General features: G+C 41.3%; 1 protein-coding gene across 1 annotated transcript in view; it reads right to left on the minus strand.

Annotated features, from left to right (window-relative positions):
• The window catches only part of syn3 (synapsin III), a 102,027-nt gene that overhangs the window by 80,759 nt on the left and 1,707 nt on the right, over positions 1-19,561 (minus strand). Inside the window, exon 2 of the mRNA XM_019267366.2 lies at positions 8,491-8,969. Within this exon, the coding sequence (XP_019122911.2) occupies positions 8,491-8,909 (419 nt within the window). The 5' untranslated portion in view covers positions 8,910-8,969. The remainder of the gene's footprint in view (positions 1-8,490; positions 8,970-19,561) is intronic.

Raw genomic sequence — 19,561 nt, forward strand, 5'->3', positions numbered from 1 at the left:
GTGTATGAGTCATGTATGTGGATAAAACCAATTGCCCCTCCAGGGTGTTTTTGCTGTTATCCATGCTTCTATTTGTATCCAGTCTGCTAAACTTGATGTTTGGCTAATACTGCTGTGTTTACAAAGGACAATTTCTATGCTGGACACATATTTTTACATGAAGATTAAATTCCCTAGGTGTTGGTTTAGCTCATGTTTTCTCTTATGAAAGATGCACGGTTCCCAGTAATAGTAAACTGTTTCATCATAATCTGACTGGTGGTGTAGTTATAGTCTGTCAAGGCAATGAACTGAGCCTCACTCTCTTTTAGACCTGTTTTTGGTATCCTCCAACTCAAGAGTAAAATAGCTGGCTCTTTGTGTTCAGCTATTAAAACATCCGTCATTCAACGTATCCAACTCATGTTCTGTCTGCTGTTAGCAGGTAGTGTACAGGTTTATCAGAGCTCTTTCAAGAGACTGCAATGCCACATAATGTGGTGGTGGCGGTTGTTATATTTCATACCTCCTCTCTCTCCCACTATTTCCTATCTGCCTTCACTCTGTCACAATCCAACAAAGGCAAAAATGCCAAGAAAAAAACAAATAAAACAAAAATGACACTGATGAGAAAAAAACAAAACAATGTAGTTGTGGGCCAGAAACTGGAACAATTAGCTGAAAGACACTAAACCACTAAATGTGAGGGGGACGGTAGAATCAAGTGGGTTTATAACTATGAGTCATCCCCATTTACATGTAAATTAGTCATGTGATACATTGTTACTATAATAATATTAAGCATGAACACATGAATGGTTCAATATGCTTGAGAAGAACTAGACATCCAATGTGAAGAGACGGCAACCGCATCGGAAGTGCCCCATAACGAAATACATTTTCGTTCAAGTGACAAAACCCTTAGGTTTTTTTTGTGATGGGTACAAAAGAGGAAGTCAGGTGAGGGAGGTCTGTGTAGGGAGGAGGTTGTAACGGAAAAGGAAGGAGTGTGGAGGGAACACCGTCATAAAGAAAACTATTTCAAACTAATTTTATGACGGTGTATGACGGTGTTCCCTCCACACAGCCAGCCAATTGTTACCTCAATTCCAAAATTGGAAAGAGTTTTCAGACTCTGTCAGACAGTCCAACAAGCAATTTCAGACACACATGTAATGGTACGAGTTGTCCTGATAAAGGAAATCACTGTCTTTAAAAACAGTTCTGGAATTTCGGATGTTGGCCTCCAGTTGTTTTGCTAGTTTGTAGTTTGTGAACTTTGGCCCTGTCCCTAGCATGGATTGATAAATGCCACGAGAAAATGTTGCTTCTTTTTGCTCTTGAGATATTCAACAGTGTGTGGGCTCCCTGCTCTTTATATTGCTCAAGGCAAAAAGAAAATCTCATAGTATTGAGCTACATACATGAAAAAGTAAACACTTTGCCAGAGCTGGGCTGAATTGAGCAATCAGGTGTTCATATCATTCAGAACAGTGCAAACAGACTGACAGCTTCTTGGCAAAACATCTTATATGTCAGCCTGAGAGGGAGGGTGACAGTGAGAGAGAGGGACATAGAGACAGAAAAGGAGGGATTGTCGGTGGTCGCGTTGATGCTCTCGGAGACTTTGCCTCAGTGCTGTGGACCGCTATTGTGCATCAGTCATTGCTGGAGGCCAAGACTGTCAGGACAGAGCAGCGTTTCCCCAGAGACCTCAGCCTCTCTGCTGGAATGCCCAAGAGGAAATTCAACCCAAGGCAGGGAGCGATGGATGGACTGACTGTGATACCTTCACCGTGCCTTTGAGTCAGGACAAATCAGAAAGGCTGCGAGTAACCTGCCCTGCATCACAGCGATGTGATGACTCTGATACAAACTTAGATAAAGCTTTCTAAACATTAAACAAGAGTATTATTTATTTACTGACAGAATTCAGAAGCTTGGAACAGTTTTAAAGATTTATTTGGTGAGCATTTAAGAAGCTAAAGAACCAGATATTTCCCCTCAGGAGTTGGTGGAGACCAAAACAGAGCAAAAAAAGAGTGGATAATGGATATTCTTACATATATTCACTGTAAATAAGCTGTTTGCTTACATATTCACTGGGACAACTTTATAAAATATGATAATACTATAAATCAATGTTGAGTTTACAGTTTAAAGTGCTGCCCCCAAGTGGCCAAAAAGATAATCTGAATCACACCAGAAGAGTTTTTGTTGAGTGTTTACTGGACATTTGGATATTTTCTTTTAGTTTTAGAGGAGATATTCTTTTATATTTTCCATGATGATATGATGTCTGAAGAAAATGTTGAGTCTGCACATTTGCAACACCCAGGCTAAAGCTGTGTGACTGCCTTGGATGCTGAGAGAGATGAATGTGAAAATAGGATGGTTGCAGTCAAATGTGTTATCTGGTGGACCTTTGCCAATGCACTAGACTAAAGATGTGCTGTGGCTTTAGCTGTCTACCATGGTTTTTCTTCCAGATAAAACAGTTGTGTTGGCTGTTTTGGCTCCAGTTAAACCAGTTAAATCAATGTTGATTTATGGAAATGCTTGAAAAACAAAACGCATCTGTTTAGAGAGTGACTGCTGGAAGACACGAGGAACACCACATGGTGGCTTAAAAATAAAAAACAAGATTGCATCTGGAATCGCTGCGGGGCCATCTAGTAAATTAGAAATCTGGCCAGCATGGTTGAGACTTCTATTATGACAGTAGAGAGATTTCAACAGCAAATCAGCATACAGTATGCCTCTTTTCTCATGTTCCATGAATCAACAACAGCACTCTGTTGGCTAAAAGCAGGTTTCACATTGTCCTAAATGCAAACACTGTGATTAAAAAAGCCAACAGCATGACAGAGACACGTTGCCAAAGCAGCAGCTAAATATTTGGTCTTTTTTACGAGTTGTGCTTGTCTCAGGCTCAGAGATTTAACTGTTAAGCTGCTGCTTCATGCTTGACCTGCACCTATTGAAGTGACCTCTGAGACTGTCTCAGATTTACCTGACATTTAAAGTTTTGACCTCAGTAGTGTCACTTTATATTAAGCATAAGCATCAGCAGAGACACACAATGAACATTTGTTAGTGATATTTTGCATAAAATCAACCACAGAGAGGGGTTGATCTGGGGATAAAGCAGAACAAAGTCTATAATATGCTGCAGACTGAGGCTTCTTTCATGCTGTTGTAAAGAAGACAAGTGTTAATATTCTGTTTATTCCAAACAAACTCAAAAGTCATCACTCTCAGCATGGAAGAAAAGAGACTGAGAGTGTAAAACAGCCAAAACCAAGCTCTAACACTGAAGCGAATACGAATCGGACTAATGGTCATGATGGCTCATCCTCTCTCAGTTCCAAGCAGACCTCTTCCCCTTTGACCAAGTTACGGTTTTCCAGTATCTAGCAACTTACTAGAATGGCACCGAGCCAATGAAACAGCCATCACTGATGCTAGTAGACAACTGTTCCCCTATATTTGTTTACATTTTGCCAAACTGGCACCATTAAAAGTCTGCCGAATTTACTGTTAGCAGTTCCTATTTGCAATGTACCCATGGCAGCTACCACTAGATAACTGGATGAGGAAGAGCACATGCTGTTTCATAGATTCTATTATTTCAAGTAAGAAAAGTGATAATGATATCCTCAGAAAGTCTGTCATGCAGAATCTAAAAATATATGTATCAGTCATGACTCAAAGCACCTTACCTCCATGAGCCATGTGTCAGGGCCACTGACGCCACTTGTCAATACAGTAACCATTAAAGGCTATTATGGGCAACTGAACTTGCTTAGTTTCTTGAAGATGTTTCGCCCCTAATCCAAGAGGCTTCTTTTATTTTGTGTACTGTAGTAATTCCATTAGTAGTGAGAAGAGAAATGTCTAAGCAAGTCCAGTTGTAACTATGACCTGGATGACTGGGAATTCTCTGCAACAAACTACAATAAAAAAAGCTAAAAAAATTACAATATTACTAACATTTTTAGAAAAAGCTAAAGCTCCTTTCAACTCTCCAGCACCTCCACAGCAGGTCCTCATTGTTAAACCTCTGTTAAACCTGCTCTAAGGCTTAGAACAGCAGTGGAAAACCTTTAATTGGATAGAATTTTAAGGTACCGTTTGCTTACTTGAAAAGATGTAATGTTTAACTCATGAAGTCACAGGGCCCAGGTTAGTCTGGACTAAATGAAACAAAAGAGGGGATAAAAGATAAGATAGTGGGGATAGAAGATAAAAAGTGGAGGGTGTAGCTTTCTGTGGTTGAAGACTAAAGAACTCAGTCTGGATTGGTTTCCTCCAGTGTGAAGAGTTAGTTTCATATAGACAAACAGTATGACTCTGACACCCTGCCTTATCACGTTCAACTTCTAGATACAGAGCCGTTTCTTGATATATGTGGACTATGCCAATGCATAGGGCCCCGCAGCCACCAGGGGGCCCCCAAGCTGCGAGCAAAAGCACCTGTCTTTATTATTTGTATATAAGCTTTTTCTATAGGTTAAAATCAAGTCAAAATCATCATTGGGCTGGGCTGTCATGCCGCGAGTGACGTCTGCTGACAGGTATGACGGGATGATTGACAGTCGCCCAGCGTTCACTCAAGTGAGGATTGGTGAGTTTTTATGTTATGTCACTTTGTTTTCAAAGTTTATGATAAATATCTTTCAGGAACACGCTGCATCTGTTGCATTTATTAATGTTCTCCAGCCTGTTTTCCTCTCAAAATGTAACAGACTGTTGCATCACCACAGATCATCTGAAAAGGTGATCTGTGGTGAAATCCTAAAAATGTGTGTTAACGCAGCTTAACAAGCACTTACACAGTATAAGAATCATTTCAGTGTGGGTATTTCTTCTGTGTTTGTGGCTGATGTCCTGTTTTGACTGTGAGGAGCTGCTGTTGATTACAGAACACACTGCAAGTGTTAACTGTTTGACAGCAGGAGAAGAGTGTTTCATGTAAACTTCAGAGGCTTATCACACATCACCCTCTGCTGGAAAAAGCCCTTCACTTCTACACAGAAATATCAGAGTGTGAAGCGAACTGACGAGCGAGTCTCTGAGAGGCTCAAGTTGAACTACAGTGACACTTGGTGGGCAGAAAAGGAACAGGCAAGTTCCAAATGAAACAAAATTGATATATAATCCCCCAATTTCTTACACTATTACTGGTCCTGTAATATTTATAAACTTTTATACTGGATTAGCAACACAGCAGACGAAGAGCGCCCTGCATGGGTGGATATGGAATTTGCATCCTCTGAACTCTCTTCATTCCCTGGTTTGCTCCCAACTAGTAAAGTCCAAGTAAAGGTGTTACTGTCCTTTAGACATGAAAAGCTTAGACTGTCCCTCAATGGCTCCATAAACTCATTTGAAAAAAAACTTGTAGACCTCTCTTAAATTATATTGAATTTTTGACATCTCTGCCTGATTGCGGCGACATTTTTCAAACATTTATTTCATTTACTTAATTATTTTAATATTTTCCTTATTTATGTACTTGTATTCTGTACTGTTTACATGTCAATATTGGATTTACATTGAGAATTGTTCTCTTTTGGGTGGGGTGGGATTATGGGAGGGATAAAAAGACCGGGAAAAATGAAAGAATGTACAGTAAGTCCTCTCTGTCACATTGCACTGTTATGTTGTTGCCTGTGAAATTGCTTCCAATAAAGAAAGTCAATAAAATAAAAAAAATGACTAATATATTGATATAAAATTGTAGCTTCCTTTAATGGTATGTCCACTAAATTGAGAACCCCTTAAATGTTCAATAAAGATGATGAACACCTGTCACATCAGTGGCATCTAGAAAAACATACATATGGACATCAATATTTACTTTGCTCCTTTAAAAAATGTAGACTTAAAGAAAATAACGTAACATTATTATTAAGGTATTTTCTGCAGTGTTATCTTGCCTTAGATGGACGTCTCCCTGGGGACTTTTGGGAAAATAAGACACCTACCACCTACTTTAAGCAGCAGCAACAGTAAAGTGCAGTCTACCTGACACAGTTGAGAATTACAGCCCAATACATGACCACAAACTATGGCTTTGGAACTGACCACAGAATTGAATCCACTCTTTGGAGTCTCAACAAAATCCCCACTTTAAAAACTTCACCAAGTCTGGATTTATTGCAGGGCTGTTGCAGTGGGTTGCATTATATTAAGCAGGTGTTGCTCTTACATGTCTCAATCAGAGTCCTTCACAAAAATGACTTACTGAAAAAGCAACCCAAGCACTCGTTTAAAGCCTCCTTAATTCTTTCTTTATGGACGTAACTGAGCTTGTTTGGGTGAATAGAAACCCCCTGCTGCTCTCTCAAGAGTGAGGATGGTCCCTCAGAGAGTTGGAGGAAGTCTGGACGGCTCAGTGGGTGGATGATCCTCTGACGACTCATTTCAGAAACACACCAGGATGTGAAGAGGAACGGGCCCTGTTAGGGTTTCAGTCAGATTAAAGAAAAGAGGCCGCCCGCTTTTTTCAGAATATTGACAGAAATCTTTTGGGGTGCTTTTGTCATGGCAGAGGGGATTTAGTGATCATTTTTAGACCCTGGCCTGATCTCTCCACATAATGATCCCCACTAATTGTGCAGATAAATCCAAAAAGCTGGAAATAGCTAATAACAGCTTCACTGTGGTCGATTTACCAGCAAATCTCAGGGAACAGAATAACAATTCATGAAATGAAATAGTGGTTTATTGATTCAGGAAGACAAACATGATAAACTGCCAGCTTGATGTCATGACTGCAGGCCTGGAAATCAATTCCTCAGATATCGCCCTCTAACATGCATGTATGAGCTGTCGCTGAAAGATGAACCCATCTCTTCTCGTTAAAGAACATTCGTTCTTCTGTCAGAGCAAAGGACCTTTCTCTGGTTACCATGACAATTTAAATTCCAGCACAGAAAGCCATGGTATAAAGTTGTATTAGCCAAGGACGCAATGAGTCCATCATAAACAATGTCTGACTCAACACAGTTTTTCTTCACATAACAGATTTTGATTTGCTAATTAAATATACTTACTTTCTTTTCTTGGCCAGAGTTGATGGATACTACTCTACATCCACCAGACTTCCACTGCCTTGATCTGTTAGTTTGTTTGTGTTGTGTGACTTTGGTGTTTTACAGATCTGAACTAATGTGTTAAAACTAGAAGATGTCAGTATACAAATGGATGTGATCTCTCTGATGTCACCCACAGGTTTCTAAAGAGCCGTAGTGTAGCTCAGTGTGGTGGCTCTATCTTGGCAGTCCTGCCTCTGTGGCTAATCCTGGCTGAGATGTGGAACTGAGGCAGGCCATGAAGCCTGTTCAAGCCTGCTCGAACTAGCAACTTGTGATATGACTCACCTGTCAATCAAAGCATCCACACTCTTAATTCTGCATAACTTTAAGCCTTACTATAATCTGAACAGGTGAGTTGTATATAAATTCACCCTCAGTACAGTTGAACGGCGAAATTAGCTACAGAGACCAAAACTGTTTTTTGTACCAGGCTGTACCAGCACATTTCAACATGGGGGCTTATGGATATTGATTTGTTTTGCAGCTAGCCTCAAGTGGCTTTTTGAGGAACTGCAGTTCCGAGCATTTCTGTTGGCTTCACTGCCACTGACGTTTGATTAAAGCAGCAAGACACACAATAGTACAAACAAACTAGCCCATCGAGGTAGCGGTAAAATTACTTTTTTTTGTCATTGGCCTCTGGTGGCTTTAAACAGAGTGATATAATACTTTGCAATGCAGCCTGTTGCACGGCTGCAGCACTCCCAACAATCTGTCCACCCAGCACTTCAAGTTCCAGCACATAACGTCCATAACACCCACAGTGTTACATCTCAGTTTGTGTCTGGGTTAAACAAACAAGACACAAAGTGTCATTTAAAGTGCTTGTAGACGTATTTTGGAACTTTGGGCTACCTGTTCACTCCTGCTTCTGATATTTATGCTAAGATAAGCTAGTCGCCTCCTATCTCAAGCTCTATACTTAACTTGATATAAATCTTCTACTCCTACCTCATTTCCCAACAGACTATTCATTTAATGACTGTAATGTAATAAAGATTCCACGCAGGTAGACCTAAAGAAAGTCCAGCATTGCAGCATGTTAAGGGAGCGCTCACATATTCAGTTCAAACATATTTACCCTTTTAAAAATAAATCTGAACTGTCATCTTTTATTTTCCAGATACTCTGCTTCATGTAGAAGCAAGTGAGCTAAGATGTTCATTGGCTTTTGTAATCCGCTGTGGGTTTGTAAAGGGAGCTAAACTCTGAATGACCTGGAACACTAAAAACAAATAACAGTTCAGTTCATTACCTGTTCAACTAGAAACTGGAAACTCAAGTCATTTTCAAGCACTAAAGTACAACTGGAATTTAAATGATTTCTCTTCTAGACATGACCACACACTCACACACACACACACACACACACACACACACACTTTAACACTAGTAAAGTTCCACTCACCAGTCTGTGTGCTGATCATCGATGACCAGCAGGATCTTGGGCTTGCGTATCACAGGTTTAGGTGGCTGACTGCTTCCTGCTGAAGCTCCTTCAGCAGCTGCTGCTGCTGATTTGGCGTGTGCAGCAGCAGCGACGTTCTGGGCCATCTGAGCACTTTTCACCACACTGGAGAAGGAGCTGAGGAAGCTCCCTGCGCCTGAAGTCGAGCCTGAAGTCAAGCCCGAGGCTGGGCCCGTGGCTGAGCCTGAGCCTTGGGTCTGACTCGGGATGCTCGGGGGCTGCCGCCTCTCTGTGGCCGGGGAAGCAGGAGAGGATGTGGATGAACCTGGAGGGGTCGGCCTCTGCAGATCCATCATGTAGCCATTGGGGAGGTTGGCCACAAAGCTGCTGTCTGATAGGCGCCGACGGAGGTAGTTCATGGTGATGGGCTGGTAGGTCAGTCAGGCCAGAGGAGGTGAGGGGGAAGAATGCCTGAAATCCTGCAGAGGAGACAAAGGAAAGAAGGTAGGATGTGAAAAAAATGTCACATTAACGCTGCACTAATCTATGCTTCTATATTAAGAATGGAAAAAATCATTCTGTGTAATGGGAAAGGTGTCACTCAGACTGACCATCCCATGACCCAACACAGTAGTTCTGCTCTGCTTTAGCAGCCCATGACTGTTTTGGAAGTTTTGATTCAGTCTCACCAATCAATCGTGTTTGTCTCGAATAAACCCGCTGTACACTACGTGTGGCAGCTGTGGCTTGGAGTTAGAGCGGGTCGTCCACTAATCAGAAGATTGGCAGTTCAATCCCTGATTCGATCACCTTCAGTCTGCATGTCAAAGTGTCCTTGGACAAGATACTGAATCCCAAATTGCTCCTGAAGGCTGTGCCATCAGTGTGTGAATGATTAGCACCTAAAACTGATGAGCAGTTGGCACCTTGCATGGCAGCCAATGCCATCAGTGTATGAATGTGTGTGAATGGGTGAATGAGATATGTAGTGTAAAGAGCTTTGAGTGGTCGGAAAGACTAGAAAGGTGCTATATGAGTACAGTCCATTTAACATTTATGTACCAGACAATAAAGAGTTAACAACTTTACAAGATGATAATATATAAATGTTGTGCTTAAAGTTTGTTGCACTGCCTCACCTTTAGTGACCAGAATTGAATTCACCTAATGTTTGAGCTGCGACTGTTTCTCATGTGAGTGAAAGAACACTAGCATATTATTACAATTTTATTTTAGCTCCACATGTATGTATGCCATGTTCTTCTGGAAAGATCGTGTCACATATAAATTTAGTTCAGACAGAACTTGTTCAACCTGTGACACTCTTCTGCTTTCTCATGTTCACACTAATTAACATCCGCTCTGTGGTGAAGACTCAAACCTGAAGTGTCAAGCTAAGGAAGGTGCCAAACAAAAGCTGACACACTGTTCTATTTAAAAGGATGCGCTAAGGCGGTGCAGCTACAGCTTGAATCTGTTAAACCTGATTTGCATAAGATTAAGTTATCGATGCAGGGTGGGACAGAAACTGCTGGCAAATAATTCTGTGACACAGCAGAGACGATGCAAAGTTGGAGCAGTTATTCACAGCTCATTTCTTCAGAGCCCGCTGGGAGAAAGGAAACAGTTATACAACACATGGAACCCAGCGTGGCAGAGAAGAGACAGTGAAAAAGATTAGCGATCAAACTGCAACGAAGCAAGGATGCTAGCAGAGGGGAAAGAAACCCTTAAACCTGATTAAAATTAGGCCGCTCTCACAGTAAATGGAGCTTGGATGAGATGAAAGTGCATTTCTTATTGAGGCTCAAGTCTCAGGCGGTGTTTCCAGCAGTGTTCTTGTAGTTAAAGGGAGGAGGGTCTAACAAGCCCACAGCAGGAGGAAAGGAGGATGTAGGGCACATGTTTCATCTTGACAAGTTAATGTAGTCAGACGATCACCATCAGGAAGTCTTTATGAGGAATGAGAGTTGTAGCTTCTGCCTGAGCATCTGAACTCAGATCAGCAAACCTGACCTCTGAGCGCTATAGATTGTCATTGTTCACAGCAGCGTAAACGCAGCATTTGTGTAATCATGTCACTTTTTTCCGATGCTTCACTGATGAAAGGGGAAACTCTTTCTTGCCTCCCTTCAGAGAGAATTCAGAAGCCATGGAGTTATACCCCCATTTATATCAGTGACGGTAGACAGCATATGAGAAACAACTCTCAGTGTAACACAATACAGTTCAACAGCACCACAAACTACTCATAAACTGGCAACTGTGTGCATTGTGGCTAACAAACAATTGCCCAATTTCACATCAAGCGGACACGGGGTGACATTAGTGTTAATTTGGCTGTCCAGCAGTCACTCTCATTTAGTTCCGTTGTAGTCTGCACCAACTCCTGAGGGAAATGTCTGGCTCGCTAGCTGCTAAATGCTTCACTTCATTCATGAACTTAGTCTTTAACTTTGCCTGTCTGCTGTTTGCTGCTGGGCAGGTAATGGATTCATCCAAGCTCTGTTTGCTAAAAACAGCTGCCTGCTGAGGGAGTTGCAAGCCAGAAAAACCAAAACAACGAGCTAAAAGACACTAAAACCATACAACTGAAAGGAACTGGGCAGTGGTAATAATTCCTTATTTAGTTTGTAACCTAGAATTAATCTTTCAGAAATATTAATTAGATTAGTTTTAAAAGCTCAGTAATTTCCTAAACAGCTGGGAAATGTAGTATTTACAGGTGGTAGACAATATATGAGATGACCACTCAGTATAACACAATACAAAAAACTAGTAGAGACTTAAATCAACAGCTCTCTTAAACTGTTTCAGCAAAAATGAAACATTAAAAACTTAACGAAGGTAGGATTTACTGGCCACTTTAGCAAACATTACTTTAACTTAAGTAAAAAAGTGCACTTCCAGGGAACTATTTTCAGCGGTGGATTAATACACATTTGGTGAGTTGGTTACTGCTAACAGTATACACGTTAATGGTGACGGCACTCAGTGCAATGGTGTGGCTCATTGATGTGTTCGTAATAGCTTTTGAACAAGACTGGAGCCCTGTTGCACAGATTAAGATGATGTATCAGCTTTGGCTCCACATGCAGTACTTGTTAGTGTGTTTGGATCTTTACATGGTATCTGCTGACAATCAAAATGTAGAATATTATCAGAAATCTTTTGATACTTGAGTTTGGGGATTCAGGGCATTTCGGCAAAGCAGATGCTTGTTGTCATGACTAATAACATCAGAATGAGAGACGTAATATGCCTTCCTGTGGCTGAACAGCCTATTCAATCACAGAGTGAAGGGGCTTCCGCCCTGAGAATTATGCTTATGTGTCAACCACCACAAAGCTTTTACAGAACAAACAGGGCTTAAGTCAAATTATAGAAAATTGCTAGAAACCAGACAACCAGCAGTGGCAATTACAATCACAAGGCTACTGATTGCCAGCTCAGCCCACTTTGTAGCGACTTGATCCCTTTGGACAGAGAAGGAGCTGTCTGCTGAAAATCACTATCTTTACACCACTGGCACATTCCCACTTTCTCAACACCCTATAAGCTGCTTTCTCTCTGTGCCTGAGCACATCTGATGCTACAGTATTAAATCCTTAAAGGCTTTGCCTCGTAGTTCTCTGTGCAGTATATCCACTCTGGGAGGAACCCCATGCTCTGTTACTGCTGACCTGGTGGCAGTAGCGATAAGGGTTTGTGAAGAAAGAATAAAACATCCCAGTAGCAACAGGACAAAAATAACCACGGGTTATCCACACATTTATGATCTTTGGATTCGAGTCTGTTGGAGCCAAGCAATAGAAAGGATGTGGCTGTTCTGTCGAAATCATATTTGATGCTGAATATTTACAGACTGCACTCCACCCAAAGAGAAACCTATAATTTGAAGCTGATGAGTAGTACAGTAAGTAGTGCATAAAGGAAATATTAGAGAAGTCCTTAAAGTCGAACAGCAAACAGGACTTTGGCTCTGCAGTAATCACAGGTTTTGCTCCATAATGACAGGGAAGAGCAGGATAATACCACACCAGACCCTGGGACCCCCGCTGGTGTACAGTGTGTATTGGGAGTGTGTGTTGAGAGTGTGTGTGACTTACTCTATATTTAGAAATCTTGTAATTGATGAAGATAGAGCTAACACTTCCTCCCCGCTGGTTTCAAGTTCTTTCATGTTTCACTCTTTTTTTTTTGTTTGGATCCTGATTGTGAATTTGTCAAATGTATCACATATTCTGTGAATTCACACACCACAGCCTGTTGGAATTATTGACTAATTATTAAGTACATGCAGTAGTGTCATGTCACCCTCTTTGACGATGTAGCGTCCCTGTTTCCCACCATAGAAGTCCAAATTATGCAACAATGAGCAGTCTGTGCTTTCAAATAACAGTGAACACACCAGATGTTGAGTTTCTTAATGAGTTAAATGATGCGAGGAGTACTCGAGGGTTACTTCTGGATGAAAGATTTCATGTACCAGCCTCTTGTAAATGCCCTCTCACAGCTTGAATAAGGATGTGGTCCATGTGTATTTGGTTTTGGAAGAGAGGAAAATTGGTGGTACGTGGTAGGGATGCCCACGGTGGCAACTGATATTTGTATTGTAACATGGAACTGTGGTAGATGTAGTCCATGCTAAAAAAAATAAAAAGTTCAACATTGGTTATTGGGAGGGCTGCAGTCATAGCAGCCACTAATTATTTAGTAACATGATTTCCACCGACTGTTCAAGTTCAGTTAGAGGCACTTTTTCATTGAATCAGTCTTCAGGTATTTGACTGTTAGAGGTGTAAAACAATCAATTCATTCAATCAAAACATGTCAACTAAGGGTCTAATTTTTTAAAATGTTCTGCCTTTTAATACACCAAAAAAATCAAAGCAACATTGTGTAACTTTTCTACAATAAAATAACAGGTTTGAAATAATTTTCATGATATATGACTTAATATGACGTAAACAGGTCTATGATGTCTCTCTCGTTCCGACTCTGCGCCAATGAAACAATGAAAACAATCATTAATTGAAATGTACTAGATCAATCACCATGCAATTTGTCTGATTTATATCAAATATGATCTGACATTATGTTTATACAACGTAATACCATTTACTGAAACGTGTTTGGAATTTAATGAACTTTATGTAAACCTGAAATGATAAAAGGGTTTTAGCACCCTTGCCCAGGCTCTTACAAGAACCCTGCTCACAGCCCACACCAAGACACTGACACACACAGTCTTTGTCCAAAACTGGTAAAGTGTAACAAGCTTGAAGGCATCAGTGTGTGTCTGCTGTGCAGCGTGTCACCACAAGCACTCAAACACAACTTTTATTATTCATGACAGTCTGGGCTGGGCCTGCCTTTAAAGCAGAGGGTCGCTGGACTCGAGTCAAAGTAAGGGAAATGAAATTAAAGAGAGGTGGGATAGCAGAGGGATGGAAGGTGGAGTTTACCCTGCCCCAAGGCATTCTGGGGAATTATAATAAACCTGTGGGACTCTCTGCCAGATGGATGTTCATGACAGTCGCTATGTTGGACTGTTATGGTTCAAAATTCTTGCAGTCAGAGCTGTTTATTAATGTCCGTCTGTCTGTCCAACACTTTCAGGTCCAGAGCAAAATATCTCCACAGTAACTGGAATGACATCTAATGTTCATGGTCCCCAGAGGATGACACCTACAGATTTTAGTGACTTTCTAGACTTCCCTCTAGTGCCACCCTGAGGCCAAAATATCTCCTTCACTAATACTGTGAAAGTATCTGAAAAGCTACTTTTTCTATTAAATTTGCCTTGCTTATTCATGGTCCCCAGAGGATGATGTTCTTACCTTTCACCAAACCTTACCACTGGTCTAAACCTGAGAATGAAGAAAACATAAACTATCATCTAAATCTAAAAAACATTTCAATCTGATGAACAGACTGTCATGAACTCACTGAGCTCATGCTCTTCAGACTGTTTGAATTTGTCTCCTGTAATTCCATCCTGCCTCCAGGCCCTGAGAATAATGAAATCATTGTTGTTTTTGTTTCAGTCCACTGCCCTTAGTTGGGTTTAAGATTAATACTTCAGTCGGAAGGAGACAGTGAGGCTTCCAATCAGCTTCCTCCTGTCTTTCCTCTTTTAATTTCAGTATGACGCATCTTTACAGCATTACTTAGATTATTAGACTCTGCCCACCAAGGTTTAACTAATGAGATTATTTATACCTTTTGGCAATGTTTGCTAAACTAAAGCAGTGTCTGTTAGTTTGTCATTGATTGTCTGTAAGCTTATTTTTCTAAATATAACTATAAACCGAATGATTTGATTTTTAGTGGACTTTTTCTGCACCTTGTTCACCTTAGATTTAGGCCACCGAAGTAGCTGCAGGGATAGCATTCCTCCACTTTGGTCCAGACAGAAATATCCACCAGCAGGTTGACATGTGTGGTTTTAAGTGAAATGTCTCATGGATGGATTGCTATGACATTCCTGTCTGCCTCTGTAAAGACTGACTTTCCCTTAAATGCCATCATTAATTCAACAACCTCAGCTTGTTAGCATGCTAGCACACTAAACTTGTGAACTTGGTAAACTGCTTAATGACAATATGCTAACAATGTCATTGTGAGCATTGTAACCATGCTGACATTAGCATCTGGCTCAAAGCACCACTGTGCCTAAATGCAGCCTTAAAGAGTAATTAGCTAGGAAATGAAGCCAATGTGGAAATGCCAAAAACTGCAGTTCCTTGAATGGCCAATTGAGGCTGGCTACAGAACAATTTTTTCCGTTCATGACAACTGTACTGAGGGGTGTTTTTTTTATTATAGATTATAAATGATATATTATAAATGATATTAAGGCCTAAAGTTATGCCTAATTAAGATTTTTGGATTAGCTGGGAGGCAGCAGAGACAGGACTGCCAAGATGGGAACGTTCAGAGCCACTACACTAAGCTTCACATACGACTGACTCTTTGGAAACCTGTGGGTGACATCACAGAGGCTATGTCCATATTTATACTGTATGTGTTTGACTCCTCTGTTTTACAGCATCAGATGAGCTACAATGTTTCGACAGTCGCTTAGCAACCCGCTCCTTATTTTTACTCATGATCCTACATGTGGTGCAGGCGCCCAGCTAAGTAACACTCTGCTCTTACTTTTCAGGGAACAGTGACGGGAACATCATGACTCATCATTGTATGTCTAGCACTCTGCCACCTTCTTAGTGTTGCTACTGGGAGTGCACAGAGAGACTAAATATCCCATGAAAAAAGCTTCAGAAGGATTTTGTTCTGACAAACTGAACTCATGTACTAATCAACATCATTTCAACATTAAGTCTCCAGTCTTGAATAAATAGATCTGTATCAAACCTGTAATATGTAAGTGTACAGTGTATGCTGGCATCTGCATTTTGTTACACATTTGTTGTCTATATTTACACTCCATTTGATACATTCCAAAGTTTGTGTGACACGCTATTAGTAGTGTTGAATTTACTATTTACTGTTCAAAATAAATATTTGTTACACTGACCACACTTATCTACAGTGTATGCAGTAGTGAAATAAACTTCAATTGTAGATCACCAAAATGTATTATCAAACATTTATAGTTCATTTTGTGTAATTAGTCAACATCCGTCCCACCATTCCATGAAATAACTGGGTGGAGCCAATCCCAGCAGGCGGGGTACACCCTGGACAAGTCGCCAGCTCATCACATTCACACCTACGGCCAACTCAGAGTCACCAATTAACCTGTTAACCTGCATGTCCTTGGACTGTGGGAGGAAGTTGGAGTACCCGGAGAGAACCCACGCAGACAGATGGAGAACATGCAAACTCCTTAACAAAGCATGGAGACCCAGTTTGTGAGGCGACAGTGCTAACCACTGCATCAATGTGCCCAGCGGTCAACATCTTCAAATCTAACCAATAAACACAGTAATATTCAAACAGAATCGTTTACACATCCAAATCATAGCAGAAGTTATCTCATGACACTTTGAATATAGAGCAGGCCTTACTCTGAATAATTCTAGACCCAACAATTCCCACCATGAGCAACACTTGGCAACTGTGGCAGGGACTAAAACTAATCACTAAATCCCAGCCTAATTCAATTCTTTAAGGCTGATTAACACATCACAGATATGGTTGGGACTAGAGTTGCACGATACCCACGGTATACACGGTACCCCGCGGTGCCAAATCATAACCGTCGCTACTATACTAGAAATTTTACACGACGGTACTACCGTGGATTACTATACTACCGGTGCCAGTCTCCGCAACATAGCGGCCGGCTCTACTCTCCTCCCGGCTTCTCACTGCATGCTACTCCTTTGTAAACAAACCAACATGGAACCACAACCGAACTACACAGCTGCTGAATGATTGGCTGTTTGCCTGTTACTGGTGACGTCCAGGGATATGATAGGCTGTTTCTGCACGCTGGGTCCGCCCGTCTGTTAGCTGATTGGCTGTTCGTGTGTTTCTGCCGGCAAGAACAAGCTCCGCGAAGACAGCTCCGCTTCGATAGAAACTCGCTTCAAAACAAACAACAAGCTGAAGTTCTGTCTCGCCCAGACACGAGACAACACACTCACCATGGCAGAAGCACCGGGCCCGAGCAGCGAGTCTGCCGTGGCGTCTTCGTCAGTGGCAACACTAATTTTGCTTAAAAAACAAACGTCATTGTTTCAAACTAACTTGTACAAATACATTGCAGTTTATAAAAATAATAATAATAAAAAAAGGCCGCAGTATCGCGATAATACCCGGAACCGCGATACTTTGTCTGGTATAGTATCGTGGTTACTCATTTTGGTATCGTGACAACTCTAGTTGGGACACATAACAAAAAAAAGAAAAGAAAAATTAAGATTTGCTGCAACGTTTACAGACAGTCTTTCCACAAATATGATCTGCATATATCATGTCATAAGCTGTGGGTGGGCTATACTCATGGAACGATATGTTAGAATGCACTGAATCTTCCTGCGTGTTGTCTCGCCTCTGCTGTGGCATGAGGTCTGCAGAAAAGATGGTGTTGAGTTGTCGTGGGAGGTTGTTTGGAAGCCTGCTGCTTATTTTAATCAGCCATTGCAAAACTTGTAAGATGCCAGCTTGCAGGGACACTCAGGCTGTTGATTTCAGTGCTTGAAAATGCAAACATGCTGTGAAACACTTTCCATGCACTGCGTCTATTTTAGACCGACTTTACAGGCCTTTTCAAACAGGAAATGTGCAACCAGATCAGACGTAAGATAATGGGGGACATAATTATGATTACAATACTTTATCATGCACAGATTGACTTACAAATGAAAAACACTGGAGATTAAAACTTAATGTGTCTTGCTGCTTTCTCTTGCAGAACCACCCAGCAGGAATGAGAAAGTCATCCTTGAACTGTGAACCTTGACGACTGCAGTGACAGAATGTGCACAGTCTCAGCTCACAGCGAGTGTCTGCAGCAGCAGCAGTAGCAGCGCCGAGCTGGCGAGGCGAGGAGTCACAGCCGAGTCACCATGCAGTGACCTCACCGCCCTTCTCACTGCAGACCCACATTAATAACCACACAGACAATGAGGTAATGAGGCAGGAAGCAGGACCAACCTCAGATCTTTCGCTTCTCCAAAGATTAGACAAATATTAAGAAACTTTCAACGTCTTCTCTCAGCTCAGGAAAGAACAGGATCCACAGGTTAAGTCAAAGGTTTCACTGGACTGAAGCACCACAGACACAAGAGTACAAGCTAATATAAACATATGTTTCATCAACGTCATGCAAAAAGCTTCAAAACAAACCACTGCCCTACGTAACACATCGTCCATTCATATCTGAGTTCTGACTAACAGGCTGTTGATGAATCATTTCCACATAAAGCAGCATCAGCAGAATATTGATTCAAGGCTCCATTCAGAACAAACCAGCCCCCACAATTCTACAACTTGTATCTACATCGAAGTCTCCTCCCTTCACAAACTAACACTTTTCTCCATGAAGTCTGAAGCACGCCGAGAAGCAGCTGATTAAGGATGGAAAGGTCGCTGATATTTTGCAATTTATCATTTCAGCAGAGAAAAAAAAAAAGTCGGGGATCATTAGTGGGTTCAGGCGGCCTTTCATGCTGGGGAGCATCTGCTGGGAGACAAAATAGATAACTGGTCATGGAGGGAACACTTGTGTTTGCCTCCTGATTGCCTGATAAATATTTCATGGTGTTCATCTGACAGTATGGCGTCATTATCGTCAATATTCAGAGCTGAGCTGTAACGCTGCATGCACTGGATATGGAGTTGAATAAAGACAATAAATCTTTATGTTCATGTGCGACACTGAAAGACTGTGGAATGTTTCAGTTTCAGTTTTTCTCTTCAACGTTGGTGAACAAAAATATGTGACCCCATCACTCAGTGAGAAGCTGATTGGAGAAAGAGGTTTTGAAAGATTTAGACGCTTTTCAGAAGTTCTGCAGCTTCCTTCATGCTCGGAAGAGGAGGAGAGGGTGAGGTGATCACGAACTACACTGACAGATGTCACTAAATCCTTGACACTGGCCCTTCAAGTGTACTCACGTCTTGTAAAATATGTTTAAAGAGGCTCTGATCAATGTATTCGTTAGCAATGAATCATATGTCAAAAAGGGGGCACCTCACAGTGACAGAGTTTTAGCACCTTTAAGCTAATTGTTTCGGTTTTTCCAGCCCGCAACTTTGCCAGTAAAGACAAAGTTAGTTGCTAGCTGGTGAACATGTAGCATTTATCAGCTTAAGAGCCTGACATTCGCAGGAATTGGCGCAGAGTAAAGCAGAGCTGTAAGGAAAGGAGGGAAATCTAGACTTACATTACCAATTCTCTGCTAAAAAACAACAACACATAAAACCACCATTTGGCCAAGCAAACGGCTAGTTAGCGACTAGATAGCGAAGTTAGCGGAGCGTTTAGCCAGCATAGAGCAAGATACCTACCTCAGGAGGTGGTGCAGACCAAACAGGAGTTCAAAAAGGAGCGTGAATATTATATATATAATATACATGAACGCGGCTCTGGATG

The sequence above is a fragment of the Larimichthys crocea genome, chromosome XII, assembly GCF_000972845.2.
Source record: "Larimichthys crocea isolate SSNF chromosome XII, L_crocea_2.0, whole genome shotgun sequence".
Taxonomy (NCBI): domain Eukaryota; kingdom Metazoa; phylum Chordata; class Actinopteri; family Sciaenidae; genus Larimichthys; species Larimichthys crocea.